The sequence below is a fragment of the Lissotriton vulgaris genome, chromosome 1_1 (assembly GCF_964263255.1).
Source record: "Lissotriton vulgaris chromosome 1_1, aLisVul1.2, whole genome shotgun sequence".
Taxonomy (NCBI): domain Eukaryota; kingdom Metazoa; phylum Chordata; class Amphibia; order Caudata; family Salamandridae; genus Lissotriton; species Lissotriton vulgaris.
The window spans coordinates 805,844,820-805,863,353 of NC_141685.1; the positions used below are offsets into that span (position 1 = coordinate 805,844,820).

At 45.0% G+C, this 18,534-nt stretch overlaps 1 protein-coding gene, 1 long non-coding RNA gene and 7 other non-coding genes across 9 annotated transcripts in view; all 9 read right to left on the reverse strand.

Annotated features, from left to right (window-relative positions):
* Positions 1-7,847, reverse strand: part of LOC147747888 (uncharacterized) — a 36,141-nt gene extending 28,294 nt beyond the window's left edge. The window contains exons 1-4 of the long non-coding RNA XR_015308451.1: positions 7,806-7,847; positions 6,807-6,834; positions 4,931-4,983; positions 3,963-4,032 (exon numbers count right to left, since the gene is read on the reverse strand). This is a non-coding gene — a long non-coding RNA (uncharacterized LOC147747888). The remainder of the gene's footprint in view (positions 1-3,962; positions 4,033-4,930; positions 4,984-6,806; positions 6,835-7,805) is intronic.
* The window catches only part of LOC147747875 (uncharacterized), a 190,135-nt gene extending 177,598 nt beyond the window's left edge, over positions 1-12,537 (reverse strand). The window contains exons 1-2 of the mRNA XM_086956672.1: positions 12,268-12,537; positions 11,757-11,783 (exon numbers count right to left, since the gene is read on the reverse strand). Coding sequence (XP_086812798.1) covers positions 11,757-11,783; positions 12,268-12,311 — 71 coding nt within the window. The 5' untranslated portion in view covers positions 12,312-12,537. The remainder of the gene's footprint in view (positions 1-11,756; positions 11,784-12,267) is intronic.
* On the reverse strand, positions 4,225-4,297 carry LOC147747893 (small nucleolar RNA SNORD47). The gene has a single exon (XR_015300305.1). It is a non-coding gene; the product is annotated as a small nucleolar RNA SNORD47 (small nucleolar RNA).
* Positions 6,912-6,977, reverse strand: LOC147747894 (small nucleolar RNA SNORD75). Its single transcript, XR_015300316.1, has one exon. It is a non-coding gene; the product is annotated as a small nucleolar RNA SNORD75 (small nucleolar RNA).
* On the reverse strand, positions 8,266-8,343 carry LOC147747895 (small nucleolar RNA SNORD74). The gene has a single exon (XR_015300170.1). It is a non-coding gene; the product is annotated as a small nucleolar RNA SNORD74 (small nucleolar RNA).
* On the reverse strand, positions 8,623-8,698 carry LOC147747896 (small nucleolar RNA SNORD47). The gene has a single exon (XR_015300369.1). It is a non-coding gene; the product is annotated as a small nucleolar RNA SNORD47 (small nucleolar RNA).
* On the reverse strand, positions 9,873-9,935 carry LOC147747897 (small nucleolar RNA SNORD78). Its single transcript, XR_015300324.1, has one exon. It is a non-coding gene; the product is annotated as a small nucleolar RNA SNORD78 (small nucleolar RNA).
* LOC147747898 (small nucleolar RNA snR60/Z15/Z230/Z193/J17) lies at positions 11,861-11,944 on the reverse strand. Its single transcript, XR_015300173.1, has one exon. It is a non-coding gene; the product is annotated as a small nucleolar RNA snR60/Z15/Z230/Z193/J17 (small nucleolar RNA).
* LOC147747899 (small nucleolar RNA SNORD79) lies at positions 12,458-12,533 on the reverse strand. Its single transcript, XR_015300629.1, has one exon. It is a non-coding gene; the product is annotated as a small nucleolar RNA SNORD79 (small nucleolar RNA).
* Positions 12,538-18,534: the final 5,997 nt, after the last annotated feature.

Consider the following 18,534-nt stretch of genomic DNA (forward strand, 5'->3'; position numbering starts at 1 on the left):
AGAGGAAAATCCTTTACCTCTAGCTCCCCTGAAGGGTACCTTGCGATACTGCAATGTTCCTAAGGACTTCGCTGTATCGGTGTCCTTTTTAATGCCTTGCAGGGCCTCATTGACGTGCTTGCCAAACAGCATTTCTCCGTCGTATGGCAGATCCAAGATTTTATTCTGCACTTCTTGCCTGAACCATGTGGCCTTCAACCACCCCTGGCGTCGCAGAACCGCCGAGCCAGCAAGTGCTCGAAATGCGGTGGTCGCAATATCCATTGCGACATCAATGACTTCCGAGGAAGCCCGCTCCCCTTCAAGCAAAATCTTCTTCACTTCTTCTTTAGAAGAATCCTGCAATTCCTCTACAAATGGAGCAAGGTCGCACCACATCTGGCGGTCATAGCGTCCCAGAATTGCTAAAGCATTGGCTGCTCTAACTAGAAGACTTGCCATTGCTGAAAATCGTTTGCCTACATTGTCTAGGCGCCTGCCCTCCTTATCTGGTGGTGTAGTCAGTGGCGTAGAAGGATTCTTAGATTTGCTTTGGGCGGCCTGAGAAATGACCGAGTCCGGTTTCGGCTGGCCAAGCAAACATGCCGGACTGCCATCAGGTGCTTTGTACTTCTTCTCTAGTCTTGGTAGCACCGGGAGGACTGTGGCCGGGTTGTGCATAGCCTTCAAGGCCTCAGACCAGACATGCTCAATGATTGGTATGGACCGTACTGATTTCCTGAATGGTTCCTTAAAGTCATATAAGAAACATTCCGATTGAACCGTGGTCACTGGAAGACCAAATCTTTTGGAAGCCCTTTCCATTAGGTTGTGAAATCCTCCAACGTCCGCTGGAATCGAGGTATTGTTGTCTGGATCTGCGTTGTCCGGATCCGCCGGGTCAGTAGGATTCCAAGGCGCCTGTTGATCCTGATCAGGATCCGCCTGTTGGTCTGCATCCGAAGAAGCAGTGTCATCATCAGTATCATGAACATGCACCACCTCTTGTGGGCGTTCTTCCGGCACAGTGGTACGCTCTCTTGTAGGTAAAGAGTTGTCTGCCACAGGTTGCAATGTCTGAGGCGGAGGCGTGGGAGGATGCACACGCTGAGCATCTTGAGTAGGGAAACGTTTTCGGTAGTCTTGCAACATAAGTTGTAAATCCGCAACCAAAGTGGAGGGCATCGCCACCATCCCTTCTGGCAGCTGACGTGTAGGCTGCTGCAAAGGCATCTGCCTGGTAGTAGTGTGCCCCTCCGCACAATAATGTTCCGGAACATAGTGCTGTCGTTCCATGTCTTCTTCCTCAGAGCTAACATCCTGAACCTTAACCTGTAGGTCAGATGGGCTACAAGCTTGTCCGTATTCACTAAAAGTCTCTTCATCAGAGTCATCCTCTAACAGCAGACTAGGTGGCAATCTCTGAACCCGTCGCGGAGACGTCATCTCTGGCGTTATGAGCTTCTTTTTACGTGAAAAAACAAGATATTCGGAAGATTCCGTCGACATCGTCGACGAGGTAGTAGTCGTCGACAGCTCTTTATGGGACTGCGTCGACGATGGAAGCGCCGACGTAGATACTGTCCTAGTCGTCGAGGATTGCGTCGTCGACGAGGTGACTCATCGTCGACGATGGTGGTAGCGTCGACGGGATCGTCGACGAGCTCGTCGTCAGCAACATGGTAACAGGCGTCGTCGACACAGTCGTCGATGTCGTCCTAGTCGTCGCCGTGGAGATGGTCATTCTCGTCGACGACTAGCAGGAATCTGGAGCTTTGAAAACTGTCGACGGTGCAGGCGTAGTCGACGCAGCCGTCGACGAGCCCGTCGACGAGGCAACTTTCACAGAGCTGTCCTTTTTTACACTCGTCGTCGACGTACCTGATAGTTTAACCGTCGACGACCTCTGCTTCTTGTCCGAAGCGACCTCTTGGACAGGAGCTGAAGGCTTCTTGACCCCTTTATCCTTCTCAGAGGGAGGTGAAGAAATAGTTGAAGACTTTCACCTTTTTTGAGGGTTGTTGCTCCTCAGGCTTACCCTGCCTCTCCTTTTCACCGTGGTGAGAAGATTTTAGGGAAGCAGGCCTGTCAGACCTATCAGAGGTCCCTGGTAAGGCCTTGTGACGGGACTCGCTTGAAGCAGAAGGGGGAGACCTACCCCTCTTCTGAGACTTCTTAGATGACACCATCGACGAGGAGCCCTCACTGTCCGAAAACATAATATCCTTCCGGTCCTTCATCTTTTGAAGCCATGTGAGGAGACGTCCTTCTCTGTCCCTCAAGGTTTTTGCTGATAAGGATCTGCAAATCGGGCAGCCTGTAGGTTTATGGTCCGGATACAGGCAGTATATACAGTCCATATGTTTGTCCTCGACAAACAACCTCTTTTTGGAGCAGGTGGCACAGGCTCTAAAAAGGGCTTTCTTCTTGTCAGCCATGACGAAAAAGAATCCAAGTTGTTGAGAAAAAGTCAGAAAAAACTGAAGAAACTGAGCAGAGCTCAATGGAGACTCCCTTGCACAACGTGCGGTAGAAAATCTGAGGCTCTGAGCTTCTCTCAGGAAGGTTCTGTGGGGTGAGGCTGCTCTGATTGGCTACTGCAGAAGTTTGGTCTCTTTTACAAAAAGAGGTGGATAAGCTACAAAATAGATGAGGCCTAGGCCTATTTTTTCACTTTGTGCTTATTACTATGGTATTTTCTATTTACCGAGGCTCTCATTCCGACGACGGGGAATGATACAAAGCATGGGAATCTATGAAAGTTCCAATACTGGGGCAAAAATAAAGCAAGAGTATGAATCTCTCCCAGGCAGTGACAGTTAATTACATTTATTAACTAAGCTTGAAGTGCACCCACTGTGAATCCTGTGCTTCAGAGATGTGAAAGCTTCGCCCATGGACACTGCGGAGTCACAAAAAGCACTACACTGTGAAGGGGGTAGGGGGAATGATAAATTACTTCTGGCTATGTTGTCAGCTGAGGCACGCAAGGCCTAATGAGCCTTGACAGACAATCATGGCGTGTGCATGCAAGCTTGAGGCCAGCAAAAGCCTCTGGAAGCACTTTGAAAACCCACTTACTAAGTCGAGCAAGCAGCACATGCACTGCTTTAGGCTCGACCTAAAAACCTGGACTGAGCAGCACATCACATGCACCTGGGAAACTTGGCATGGTTCTGTAAAATGGGCTTCTTTTGGCTGGGTTTTACTACCTAGCCCACACCTACTAGCTAGAATGAAAAATGTATATATTGGCCTATTCACTGCCACTTATACACCCCTGCAACAACAATTGACAAGGACTGCTCTCAAGCTAGACGTTAACTTGCTGCAAAATGCTGACATTCAAAGCACTCTAGTTAGCTTCCATGTATGAATTCCCTATAAACCGGGCCACTGAACTAGGCAGTGCAGGTAACTAACGGTAACAAGCTTAATCAAGTTTGTTCCGCTGCACAACAAATTGTTGTGCTGAGGATTTAGTTACTTTTGATCCCATTGAGGATTTAGTTACTTTTGATCCCATTGAGCTAGAAACTAAGTTGTAAAATCTTCAGATTGTACATCAAACGATTGTAGCAAAAAAAATATATATTATCCCTACTTATGGGGCATGTGCTGCCTGTGGGCTTTTAAGTGTGGGAGGAACTCACTGCTTCACCATATGTTTGTTCTCAAAGCGCACACACACCATTTCATATATAAAATACCACGTTTTTAATGTCACAATTATTAAAGTCTGCCTTTAATTACCACTGTCCTACAGGAATCAGTTACCAGCCCTAAACCTGTACAGATAGATCAAGGTCCCGTAACAAAAAAAAGGGTCCTTAATGCTTGCTCTTTCGACCACTAGCTAAGTCAAAGGAGCTCGGATTAGTCAGTTCTGGTCTATTTCATGGGGTGCTCAGTGATTGTTCAAGTTACTATCACCATAAATCCAGTTTTGAAAATGAACACTATCAACAAAACATTGATCTCACCTGCTGAAGGGTCTGCACAAGCAAGATTCAGAAATCCAATGATCTTGTCTTCGAGACTGGACGTTACCACCTAAAAAAAAAAAAATGCACTCTATTCTTTTATTTTCTAGGCACAAAAGGTGTAACTTTAACCACATTACACCCCTTCGCACATTATTCAGGTAGATAGAGAAACCTTGAAGTAAAGGTCCACAGAGGCGTGTGGAGTTGACTGGTGTGTATATATACACACATCAAGCCACTGTGCACCATAGAGTCAAGCAACCTCAGACAAATGGAACGGTAGGAGTATAATCAGCAATACTCATATGGCAGAATCGGTTTCATCACTGGTTGCTTGTGAACTACCCATGACTGCTAAACATTCAAAAGGGGAGGAGGGGGTGTTACTATCCGAAGGTTTGCATAATGGTGTTGACTAGATCAATCCTCCAAGCTCAGAGCATCAACACGATGAGCAGAGGAAGACCGCAGGTGTCTTGTAGTCGGAAATGCCATATCATTTTGCCAAATGCTACTAGCCAACAAGCCATGACATTAGTACTTACCTACCAGATACATAGGAGGCAGAAAAAGTCGCAAACTATGCAGTCTTAAAATACACAGGACAGCAGAAACTGGTCAGAGGCAGATAGCATGGAGAGATGTTGAAGACTGATGTGTACTAACGATTGTGGATTCAGTTAATGCTATTATAGCAGGAGCACCCAATGGAAAGCATGCTTCAGAACTACACCAATTGATAGCTACGAGACTGCCAGGATACTCCGTTTAGTGACACTAAGCTTAGTTAAGGTGAACAAGTGTCAAACCTGGGCTATTCGGGGCAGCACTATTTCAGTTAAGGATGCATCAGCTAGGAGCGAAAGACCTCTTCATAGAGAATCAGCTGAACTATGCTCCTGCACACCCTGGGCGGAGTAGTGCTGCAGGGAGAAGGTCTTGAGCTTAACTACTTCTGAACTCACCTTTTCCTGCAGAGTTCACTGGATAAGGGATTCTCCATGAAGGCAGATTGACTCTACAAGTGAAAGTTAGAGGAAAAAAAAAAAAAAAGCTATCAGGTGAAAGCATTATTTTACAACTAAATCCACTGCAAGATGTCAGCGTGCTCAGAGTATCAAGTGTGGTTAGCTCTCATCATTCTTGGTCAAGAGTAGCAAATACACAGTCATCACAGCAGCACGCCCAAGTTCGCCAGCCACCTTAACAGGTCTATACAAACCAGGGTCGGATTGGGATCACAATTCGGCCCGGGCACTGACGAAAAAAGTGGCCCTCATTCAAGAGGCGTGGCCCATATTTAAGGGGCGTGGCCCATATTTAAGGGGCGTGGCCCATATTCAAGGGGCGTGCCCTTTCATGAAACACCATTTGCACAGACAAGGAATGAAAGTGGGAGGATACTGTTTTTGCACACGACACAGGGCCAAGGTGACAATGGCCTACATGCTGAGCAACTAAAAAAAAAAATAGCAAGGCCCCTTTTTGTCACAAAATTATTCCAGCCCTCCAGCACAGGAGCACCTGAAAAGCAGCAAAGCCCCTGCTATTACGAACCTACTCAGCCCTCCCCAGACCTTCAGCTCAGGAGCACATGAACAGAGGTAAGGCGCCTGCAATTAGTAAATTAATCAACCCTCCAGGCCTTGGGAAAATGTCCTGGCAGGGGAGCACAAAACACAGCTTTCTGGGCCATCCAGGGTAGCCAGGTAGCCAGGTAGGAGGCTGAGGTGAAGTGGTGCATGGGAAGTGCCTTCCCAGTGTGTTCTGGCAGTTTGAGTATTTACCATTTACTGTAGTATTACCCTTGTACCTGTGTATGGTACCCTTTTGTAACTTGCACACGTAGCTTTTCTCTTGTAACACACTGTTTGCTACCTCTTACATTGGTTTGCTTTAGATACTTGCACAAGTGCCACCATTGCCTACGTAACGTTTGTTCTTGTGCTGGAGTGTCTGCCATTAATTGCAGTATTATACCTCTACTTGTATTTTGTACGCTTTTGTAACCTGCACACATCTCTTTTTCCTCCTGTAATGTATCATTTGCTCCTCTTGTATTTTGGTTGCTCACTATTGTCACTTTTGATTCATGTAACTTAACGTTTGCTTTTGTAATTTGTCCACTTATAATTTTCTCCTCGTGTATTATTGCTGTTCCTAGTGTGAAGCGCTCCGACACCTTCGGGTAAAGTCCGCGCTATATAAAATCGCATAAATAAATAAAACAAAAAAATTCCAAACATCACCCGGCCCCCACAGCAAGACCCATTCTTCCTCGCCCACTATGCCCTGAATGTGAAGGGCTGTGGGCGAGGTGTTAAGACTAAGACCGTTTCTGGGCTGCATGGGCCCCAGGGGGGCCGAGGTGAAAATGGCTCAAAGGCCTGAGAAACACCTGGCCCCCGGGGAGGCCGATTATTGCAAACAATCACCCCTGCCCAGCCCAGCCTCGGCTTGATTGCTTGGCAGGGTAGGGGTGAAGGAGAGGCCACAGCGGACAATCGCTGTCTGGCTGCACAGCGAGGCTGCTTTCATTTTCCGTGTCTCTGTCTCAGTGCCCTCAGTTGGTCGTTTTTTTTTCTCCCCTTTCCTAATCCACTCTCTGTGGACTGGGACAGGGGAGAAAAAAAACGGCCCACAGAGGGCACTGAGGCACCGGCCCTTCGGCCCATTCCCGAATGCCCGCCTTGCCAATCCGCCCCTGATACAAACTAATCTTTAGTTGAACTATGAGGTCTATCCCCACCCACCCTCATCCTAGAGGCTGACTAAGCCATTTACACATTAAAATTACCATGATGCCCAATGTCGAGTTATTATAGAACAGTCAATATTTACCGTGTTAGGCACATTCTGAAGCTCGAATCTAAACAAAACAAAAAGTGACATGTCAAGCAGAGTTCAGGATACAAGTATTGTCTACTGCTCCAGAACCAGTCCTAAAGCCTCAGTATTTGAGTTTTCAGAAATCCTTTCTGTCCACTACTCTTATAATATTGACAAAGGGCTTTGGATTAGGAGCAAAAGACAAGGTCAAAAAACAAATGCAAGTAGAGTTCAAAGCAAAGCTTGAGCCAAATGCCCTGCTCGCCATATGCCTGGGCACTAGCAACCCCAAACAGAACCTAGTAATATGCTAGGAATAGCTCCCTAATGTAATCTTTACAAGGCAAAAAACAGATATATGATCTCTCAAGACAGAAAAGCACAGAACCATGCCAGGACCACTGTGTCTTCCCTTAATTCTGAAACAAGTACAACTCGTGCACGTAGACTCACTTAAGGGAATTTAACACTGAATAAAGATTGAGATTCACTTTCAAACATTGTTTATATGGTGAATCTATAATCTTTTTCGAACACGACAACACACGAGTTGGATAACTCCCGGCACATGAAACGGTTACTCGATGCAGTACAATCTCATGTATTGGATATACATGAAGGCAAGTACCATTTTTCTGATCAGCTGAAGCCGGATTAACCAGGTCTGAGAAATGGAATGCAGAAACTAAACCCTAGTTTGCCAATAAACCGTGCTACTCTACCCGTTGCCCTCTACCCAGTCAGTAAGATATAGCACATTTGTTTGTCCAGTAGTCCCTGCTACATGCCATGGTCAGGAGAGAGCAGCCCCACCCAATCCACAACTTTTGACTTCATGTCCGGGTTACATGGGGCAGCATTTATATACCTCGAATGCAACATAGGCCCCTGCGTGCAGTCGAAGGGCTGAAGTCAACAGCACAAGATCCCACACCCTTGAAACATTTCAAATTCAATGTTGTAATGTGGCTCTTACCCACATGGCAAGACCTACTAAATAAAAACAAATACCTGGAAATGTCAAGCGAGATGAACTCTTAAATCCAATGAAGCAGAGACGGGGGGACAAAAAAATTGTACATTAAAATGTATGTAATGTAAATGATTAGAGAGCACTGCAACCCATTGGGCATCCTGGCTCTAAAGAGGGAAAACAGTAATAAACTGAAAGCGCTATAGAATAAATTCTAGTAAAGAGCCAAGTTAAACGAAAAAGCATAAGATATTTAATCTGTCGCAGCTCCAGGGGTAGCACCCTCCCCAGCTTAGCTCTTCTAATCAGGGGCACTTTCACCCAGTTAGCTGAGGAAGACCGAAGGCAGAGGGGAAGGACATACCAGCAGAATTTACTCTGCAGTGGTATAAGACCCAGTCCATGCAGTCCCCTAACGTAGATTTGACAGGGGGGGGGGGGGGGGGGGGGGGGTGAAGAAAGCACGTTAAACACAAGACTAACCACACACCAGCGTGCAACCTGCTCAGAGACGTTGGTAATCTTCACACTTATCAGATGTCCCTACCAACATATTTTTCATCATCTGCAGACTTTTCTGTGGACCTACACAGTTTACACTTCCAGAAACGTTATTGCTCCCGCCCAGAACGCTTCACAGATCAAAGCATCACAGGCCATGTTAAGAGTCAACTTTTGTACCAATGTCAAACCCACGATAATTCACTGGTGTTGGATGCTATGAACAAACAGCAATTTACCTCAAAGGCCAAAGTGTAGCAGCGAAGTCAGGCAGAACCCCTACAAGAAACAGGCAAGTACAACATTAGCAACTGCAATAATACGGACCAGTTTAATATCAATGCCACAAAAAGTAACCTCAGATAACAATGGAACGGTATGGGGTAGAATCAGCTAAAGTCATATGGCAGAATCGATTTCATCATGGGTTACACGTCAGTTTAAGAGTGCCTATTACAATGCAAGCACATGCGTCAAGAGATTTGCCTTTATACCTGCAGTATAAGTCAATTGAAGTCGCCACATGTTGCTCCAACTGAAGTAGGTTTGTCTAGAAAAAAAATGTAACCAGGTAAGTCACATGCTGTACAGCCATAAAACTAAAACAAGCATTGTAAAAGCCAACATGTCTGGCTTTGATGCACCTATTCATGCTGGCACAAAGGCAGCTAGCATACACATTAGAAGTGCCATTTCTTGGGGGGAACATGGCAAAATAGGAGCCAACTAAATACTGGTAGGTCACACCCACCACATGTTTTCGTCAAGTCTGTCATACCAGTCAAGTCACTGGTATAACAGACTTCACCAGGGCTGTAATAAACATACAACTTGAACACTCAATGCGTGCTCCAAAAGCAATCACCTGAGCACTGTGGCCCTTTCACACCATGTGTGCGAGATCAATTACGTGATCAAGATGGGTGTAGTTTATTATTCACAATTTCCCTCAACATTGTACTTCTAATAGGCACTATCTATCCCTGCTTGACAGTTAGGTGATCATAGGACATACCTTTTATTTCACCGTGTCCCCATTTTCTTATGAGTACCAACCATGTGTTACACTATCAAGTTCTCTGAATTATAAGACTACATCGTTACATGGATAACAAACTAGGTCACATGACAACCATCCTAGTTTTACATGTTGGTCTAGGACGTATGCAACATTAAACTACTCCTTAAGGCCAAGCGGTGCAGGACCCCTTCTGTGCTTTTTTTTTACTTCCGTTACCATGCAACTAGCCAGTTTAACACCTTTTCTAAGAGTTCGTGTTCAATCAGGTTACCAGAAGCCCTGTGCAGAGTTTCCTGAAAGGGCCGGCGTGTTAAGGTAATGAGGGCAAGCAATACAATGGGTATACCAGAGGTAGACCCTTGTTTGCTAAGGCACCCTTTGTGCAATTGCTCACGAGGGGACAGACGCCCAGCGATGCTACGGTGCTATGATTGCAAACATTAAAGCCTCTCGGAATAGCAAAGAGTCACAGGAATGAAAAAGCAAGTTGCAAGTTTCAGGCAGGCTCATGTGGACGACTGGTCATAAGCAATTCCGTGACTTACACCACCGTACATATGTTTCATGCAAGAGCACCTCTAGGTGTATCAGTCTGCATTTTATCAACATGGATGTTCAGGTCAGACATTTATCAGCATCATTTAAACCAAGAAGTGCTCTATTGGATCAGAAACAAGATGCTAGTTTATGGAAAAAATAAAGTGACAACCTTTACGGAAACCATTTAAATTTAACTTCAGTTTGATGTTCTCAATAGTGCCATATTTACAAGTGAAAAATACAGCCTTTTTAAGAGGGAGAAATTTGAAGTGCAGAAAATTGTTTTATACACAAAAGCTTTGCAGGACATTTAAGCACTTCGAAGCTCTCATTTTTGTTCTACATGTGCAACAATGACATATGGCAAACAGTATATGCTGTGCCATACATACAACTCACCTGTACACCTATGCCATTCATAGGTATGTTCATACACCCCTAAAAGACCACACTCTCACTAACATGGCAGCCCCGTCATAGGTCCCCTAATCAAAGTACTTTGTTCAAACCATAGTATCTGGCTCTATGGACATGGTGGTTTAAGTCAATTAAGTTTTGCGAGGGGGCATCTGGTAACAAAGAACAAGTTGCTTAGCCATCAGTAGCTCATGAAGAGTCACTGATCAGAAGTAACGCACTACAGAAAAGGTATGAGACCTGAGGTAGATTAAAAACACAAACACAATTGGGGTGGTTTAATTGGCTTCTACATGGGTAAAATCAACATAGAAACAACAAAGATAGGCAAGTCTAGAACAGAGGTCTCCCAACTTAGCTATAAAAAGAGCTACTTCCGATCAATGAGAATACTTGTGAGCAACTGAAGGCGAAGTAACTCCAGCATCGTTAGCAGACACCCATGACCTGCTTCACCGACTTTAAACCTAAAACCCAGAGCCTGATACTATGATTTGAACAAAATACTGCCCATAAGGGTAATACGATAGCGCTGCCATGTGTCAGTTAGTACATGGTCTGTGGGGGTGTATGAGCATGAGAATGATTGGGATGTAGGGCTGACTTGTGCATACGATATGTACCTGTGGCACAGAACATGCCTTTTGCAGCACTATTGCATGTTCTGCAAAAAGTGCATAGAGAACATTTTAATGTTCACCCTTTAAAAATATTTTTCAATCAAAATCATGGCAGCAGGTCTACCAGCCATTGGGGGAAGATTCCTGCCGTGCATAAATGATACTTTGTAATGAGAAAATTCAACAGAAGTTTCTTGTTTAAAAGCATTACAGAAAACTCAATTTTAATTTTCTACCATGCAAGTCTTTACAAACAGTAGGCATTTTAATCCAATGGGCCAGTAGACTTGGCACCATAATTAAAACAGGGAAATTGTAGTTATTGGGGAGGATAATGATCCATAATACACTCGGACATAACTGGCTTAGTGCAAAGTAGAGAAAAATCATAGAAATATTTTTCTTCAGAATTTCTCAAGTTTAAAAGACAGTGACTGTTTCAGCTATGAATACGTGTTTACCAGCTACTAGGCGCAAGATGCCCGTTTGTAACTACTACACTTTGAAAAGGGTGAAAATTAAAATGACGAGTTATCATTTAGTTAACTCCATTTTAAATGGTTTGTTCACATGCTCCACTATCGAGTTGGGGAGGACTTATTTAAGAGGTAAATAACTCGGCGATTCAGTTCGGAAACTAACCTACATGGGTCAAATCCTAGTAGAGCACAGCTTATGAGGCTCCACTAGTTGAATTCCCATAATGTAACTTAAACATAGCCTTAACTCGGAAAAAACGCAATACTTCCTTCATTAGAGTTCTTGGTTAAACATGAACTCGTGGCTGTGAGGTACCCTGAAGTTTTACGAGTTACTGGTAGTTCGCCACATACTGGCTGGAGACACTTTGTCTAGAACACAGCTGCCTACAAGAAAAAGAAGAAACTTACCTTTGATAACTCATCTTTCCTTGGAGGCTGAAAAGAAAAGGACACGGTCTGCATTAGTTTTCCTGCACACATTACACACCAACTGCTGCTTTGGCCACAAGCCATCGATACATCAGATAGGAGCGAAAGACAAGAGCTCTTATTCACCACTGTTCATCTGCTGAACTATGTGATCATCATTGTATCGATCTCGGCGCAGACCCATTGCGTGCTACCCTAATGCAGTACACACCAACAGTACTACATGCAGGGTACCCTCTAAGAAACACAAAGGAATCCTGCCCGAGAAGTCGTTTAACTAGGGCAGAGGCTAGCACGCAGCATATGCGCCTCGAGCGATTTATGAAGTTTCAAAAGCTCCCTCTGGTGATAAACGTGTACTTCTGATAGTGTGACTTGGCTATAAACGATTAAGTACAATTACATGCCTTTCATCAACAAAATGACCATATCAATCTAGTGAGGAAAACAAACTGGCCCGAGAATTTAAACACCTTCAACCAACACGTACCCGCTTCCTCCGGGAACGTCCCGTTTGTCCAGCGCCACGTCCATTGGCAGCCCACTGAAATGTAACCAGCTTGTTCTCGGTCACCTCAGACCCAGTGCAATTTCCAGCAAATGTGGCCCTGCAATTATGAAAGCGGTATTTTATTGAGCATGTTATCCACGGGCACATTTCCACGCCAGTCAGCCCTGTGCACTTTCAGCTACAAGTGTATCCCTCATCATTTTTCAGAGAGATTCCCATTTGTTTAATAGTCATCATAAGCAGCACAGAGCCAGACTAGATTACAAAACTGAATGTAATATCTAGAACCATTCCATAATATACGATCAAGACGCCAAGAACAGAGATAGGAGGACGAGGGGCAATCTACTGAACACGACTAGGATTCCCTCAATAGGGGCGGATAAATGTACGTAGTAAAGTTATATTCTGCACAGCTTCCGCTGGCCTTAGAGTTACTTTCTATTGTTGTTACAGATATAGCGTTCCAATACCAGTTGGAGCACTGCGCGATTGGCTAAAATGCAAGCAGAAACCCCGTCTTTGCACGGATCACTTGATCACCGTGCAACTAACGCTTTCAAATATAATTCAAATAAATATATTCGGAAAAACCTTTGCATATAAAAATTGTGTATAGCAGATACCCAGTGTATAAACCACGGTCAACGACCTGCAAAAGCTGAAGCAATCCATCCTTTAGAAATGGGCACATCACAAAGCACTTTTAAGATACAAAGTTCTTCCTTATATACACACCCCTCGGTGATCCACTGCACCGGTTATGCCTCACCGTCAGGCTCGGCTAGCCGAAAAACACAACCAGCAGCCAGGTGAGCTTAGCTAGCTCCGGTGCAGTAAACTCGCTGTTGCCTCAATGGGTCGGTATGGAGCATAGCTGCGCGAAAGTAGACTGGTCTATGCTTCGCGGAGCAAGTAGGCGGAAGAGTGCAGAAGGCGGGAAACTCCTATAGGCCGAGGTTGTGATGTAATTGCGCACTGCGTCGCCTGTCATTGGTCGAAACTCAAATGTCGTGCTCCAATCATCTTTCTTCTTGCAATCACTACAATTCGATCCAAATCATTGGCAGGTGGGTTTTACGCGAGGTAGTCGGGGACGGCAGCACTCCGACAGTTTTTAGGTCTCACCTATCATAACTCTAAGGGATGATAGGCGAGATTTATAGTAAGCAGACCTAAAAAGTCAACCCACTGCGGATCGCATACAGTTCATGTGAACTAGGCGCGTTCACATCATTGCCAGCCACATCACTCACCAACATATGTCTGTGCCTCAGCATATGTCTGTGCCTTCAAAGGCTGCCGCTCCCCGTATCAGACTTGTTTTTTATGCCGCCTGGGTCTTTGACGCATATGCTGAGCTTATTCCTGACCCACGTGACCTTCAGGAACTGCCTCATTCCTCGGTCTATTATGGCTTCATTCTGGTTCATGTGCCGCTTTCCGCACTAGAGTAATTCTGGTCAGGCAGTCACTGCAGTGAACTCTTTGTGTTCTCTGCTTGGGACAGAGGGCCTTCCTCCGTTGTTCCCATCAGACAGAGTTGCTCCACTCCACCTCCTTCAAGAGGCTACCATTGCAAGGCCAGTGAGACTGCGCACTTTTAGGGCCACACTTATCCTCAGAATGCCCGGAACTCCAAACCTCACATTCAATCCAGGAGGTAATTTTTAAGCCCGCTATATTCTATGGGTGTGTGCAATCCAACACAAGCAGCATCATAGTGTGCACAGTTTAGCATTGACTTCTCAAACTGTGGGATTTTAGTACACATTACAAGTTCTTTTCCCTGAATTATTTATTTCAAATATTTGCTGTTGCCACATGTACTTTGTCTCTTTTGAAGTGTCATCAAATTCAGTTCATAACTCGCAGCCTACAGTTGCACTGTTAACTCTTCCTGCATCTCTTATATTCTTATCAGTTTTGAATCCTTGCTGTAATCAATTATCTGTAAGTCTGTGTCAGCCGTGCGCCTGCCAATACTTGCGCCAGCCCTTGCGCCCTGTCAGAGGGCCCCCCCAGCGCGACTCACCCCACCCTGCCATCTGCCCTAGACAGGGGATGTCTGCATATGACTGACTCTGCCCCAAAGTACTTGCTTTTCAGTGACATTGACCTTTCAGGAATGCTCCCAGTCTACCGGTCATCACAGTTTGCCTCCAGGCCTCAGTTCTGATACATATTTGTGAAAATTCATACTCAGTGCCACACAATTACATGCCACATAATTACACTGCACTCAATGCAACATACACTCTAAATACCACTCAGTACCACATAATTATATGCTACATATTTACACTGCGCTCAAAGCAACATACACTCAAAATACCACTCAGTGCCACATAATTACAGGCCACATAGTTACTCTATCTATCTATCTATCTATCTATCTATCTATCTATCTATCTATCTATCTATCTATCTATCTATCTATCTATCTATCTATCTATCTATCTATCTGTCTTTTGCCATCTATCTATCTATCTATCTATCTATCTATCTATCTATCTATCTATCTATCTATCTATCTATCTATCTATCTATCTATCTATCGCCCTCACTCTATCTATCTATCACCCTCACTCTATCTATCTATCGCCCTCACTCTATCTATCTATCGCCCCTCACTCTATCTATCGCCCTTCCTCTATCTATCTATCGCCCTCACTCTATCTTTCGCCCTCACTCTATCTATCGCCCTCACTCTATCTATCTGTCTATCGCACTCACTCTATCGCCATCAATCTATCCATCTATCTATTGATCGCCCTCACTCTATTTATCTATCTATCGCCCTCACTCCTATCTATCTATCTATCTATCTATCTATCTATCTATCTATCTATCTATCTATCTATCTATCTATCTATCTATCTATCTATCGCCCTCACTCCTATCTATCTATCGCCCTCACTCCTATCTATCTATCGCCCTCACTCTATCTATCTATCACCCTCCCTCTATCTATCTATCACCCTCACTCTATTTATCTATCGCCCTCACTCGTATCTATCTATCTAGCTATCGCCCTCACTCGTATCTATCTATCTATCTATCTATCTATCTATCTATCTATCTATCTATCTATCTATCTATCTATCTATCTATCGCCCTAACTCTATCTATCACCCTCACTCTATCTATCTATCGCCCTCACTCTATCTATCTATCGCCCCTCACTCTATCTATCTATCGCCCCTCACTCTATCTATCGCCCTCACTCTATCTGTCTATCGCACTCACTCTATCGCCATCACTCTATCCATCTATCTGTTGATCGCCCTCACTCTATTTATCTATCTATCGCCCTCACTCCTATCTATCTATCGCCCTCACTCCTATCTATCTATCGCCCTCACTCTATCTATCTATCACCCTCCCTCTATCTATCACCTTCACTCTATTTATCTATCGCCCTCACTCGTATCTATCTATCTAGCTATCGCCCTCACTCCTATCTATCTATCTATCTATCTATCTATCTATCTATCTATCTATCTATCTATCTATCTATCTATCTATCTATCTATCTATCTATCTATCTATCTATCTATCTATCGCCCTCACTCTATCTATCTATCGCCTTCACTCTATCTATCTATCTATCTATCTATCTATCTATCTATCTATCTATCTATCTATCTATCTATCGCTCTCACTCTATCTATCGCACTCACTCTATCTATCTATTGTATCACCACATCATCATCACTCAGCACCACCACCGCATCACTCAGGGGCACCACAACATCACGGCGCGCTACCACAGCATCACTGAACATCAGAGCTTCACTCGTCGCCACCACAACATCACTCGTTGCAACCACAGCTCCAATCTGTGCAACCATTCAACAACAACTGGTTCAAATATGTTCAATCAATGTTTCAAGCTTTATTACAAATGTCACAAAAATATGTTAATATTTCACTTCTGTTCTTGGATTTTCAACACAATAAAATACACTGAACATAATCTTCACAAAAGTTATTCACAAAAGTTTAAGCTATTGCCATTATACATTACAATAACTTTTATTTAAGTATTAATTATTTAAAAAAAATAAAAGCCATTGTTATTTGTAATATCAATACATCTAAGTCACCTAAATACAACACATATTGCAATACAAATGCTATAGGTGTCACATTTGCGAAAGTTATAACTATTGGCATTGTAAATGAGAAAGCCATTAATTTTGCTATTTTCAAAACCAACAAATAAATAAAAAAATTCTCATTTACAATACCAATAGCTCAAACTTTCCTAATGCGAGACCTTTTACATTGTGTGAGAAGGTGGCCTGATATGCAGTGCTCACTATTCTAGTGAACACTATGTATCAGTCCAGCAACCCTTATTGATGATTGGTTGTAAGTCAACCTTATAGACCAGCTATCCTAGTAGCGTGGATACGAGCAGTCTAAGGCTAAAGACTCGAGAGGGCGTGTTAAGCCAGCTGTTTACCACACATATACCCCTTGAATACCAAGTGAAAGGACACCACACAAGTGTTATGAAAATAAACAAGATATTTATTAAGAATCACAACAGCCCTGTACTCTTTATGAGGACAGGGTACTAAGCACAAAACAAAACTCTTACGAAAATACTTAAGTTAGCACAGTATATACAAATGCCCGAGGGGCACGGAAAACCATATACTCTGAAAGTGGAATGCGAAATTACTAGCAGGTAAGTACAGTACTAATAGGCTTTGGAATCGCTAGATCTTGACTATAGAATCTTCAGATTACTTCTAGGAGACCCAGGGGACTCGGGTGCAGAGTGTGCACTCTCACGCGTGATGCGGGACAAAGTCTATGGTAGCTAGTAATGACAAAGTTAGTGTTCTCGGGCGAACCCGACCTGGTAGGGAGAAAACGAAAGTGGATCCTGACCCTTGGATAGTGAGGCTATGCTGGTGCACCGAAATGCCGAAGTTACCTAGCCCAGGGGCTGCAGCTGCATAGGTCTCAAAAGACGTCGGGAATCCTCGTAGACGGACCAGGAGCCTGGAAGAAAGAAGTTGCTGGCAGGCGACCAGTGAAGAGAGTTCGATGGATCCAAGCCTGGATCGAAGGAAGATGACACCTGAAAGCAGAGGGGACCAAGTTCGAGACTACTAGCCAGTAGTCAGGTGGCACCAGGAGGGCACCGGATGGTAGTCACCTCGACTAGGTGTGTGGGCGACGCTGTGCTCTGCAGATCTCACGGACCAGGAGGCGTTGTCGGCGACCAGGATGGAGGAGCGAGCTGTCCCACGATGGATGAAGCTGTCGGCGTCGCTGGACCCAGGATTGGGCAACAAAGCCTTGGCAAATTCAAGCCCACGCGGTGGACTTAAAATGGCGTCTGGAGTGGACCAGGAGGGTCCGGGGTGCCTCTCTTGAAGAAGGAAGCAAGGGCCAGTCTGGAGCAACCAGACCAGCAGCAGTGATGTCGTCGGGCGTCGTGAAGAAGGCCACAAGCCAGCCGGCTAGTAGCCACACAGCGCGGTGAGCATGCAAAAGCAGAAGGGCCCCACGCGGATCATGGAGATGCTGGAGGGCTGATCTTCGGTGCTGGAGCTGCTCAGGGTTGGGGCTTCTCGGACCCCAAAGCACTCACCAGTGGAAGACTCGGTGGGCTTGTTGCAAAGAAGTCGTGCAGTCTTGGCGATCGTCGGTCCCTCGAGGTCTCGTCGCACTCACGGTTCTCAGCTTTGCTGTAGAGGTGAGTAGAGGTCAGAGGTGCCAGGGAAGCCGGGTCTCGTCGAGCTGGGTCGTCGGATTTGTGATGAAGGACTTGCAGCAGACCGCAGTGTTCTTAGGATGGTGCCTGCGGATGCAGGGTGACTACTCCTTAGCCACAAGGGAGAATCTTGAAGAAGGAAATCTTGATGTCTTTCGCAGAAAGTCGTGTCTTGATTCCAAAGATGATCTAATTTGAACAGGGGGCCCGCTCCTATCGTTATACTAAAAAAGGGGGCTGACCCGGTGACTAGGTCCTGCCTATGGGTGGGACTAGGAGGGAGGTGGTTACACCCCTCTGCCATGCCGGACTTTCCCCAGGCCAGGGGCTGGTGTGCCCCTGGAACTGGTTCAGACCGGCCTATGCGTAGTGAGCACCGGGGTGCCACTCAGCAGTCACCTTCCTGTAAAGCCCTGCCTACCCAGGATACACAAAACCATGTCTGGGACGGTGCTAGCACCGCCCCTGACAGGAAACCCTTTGTCCAGGCTCCCCTCGCTGGAAGGACT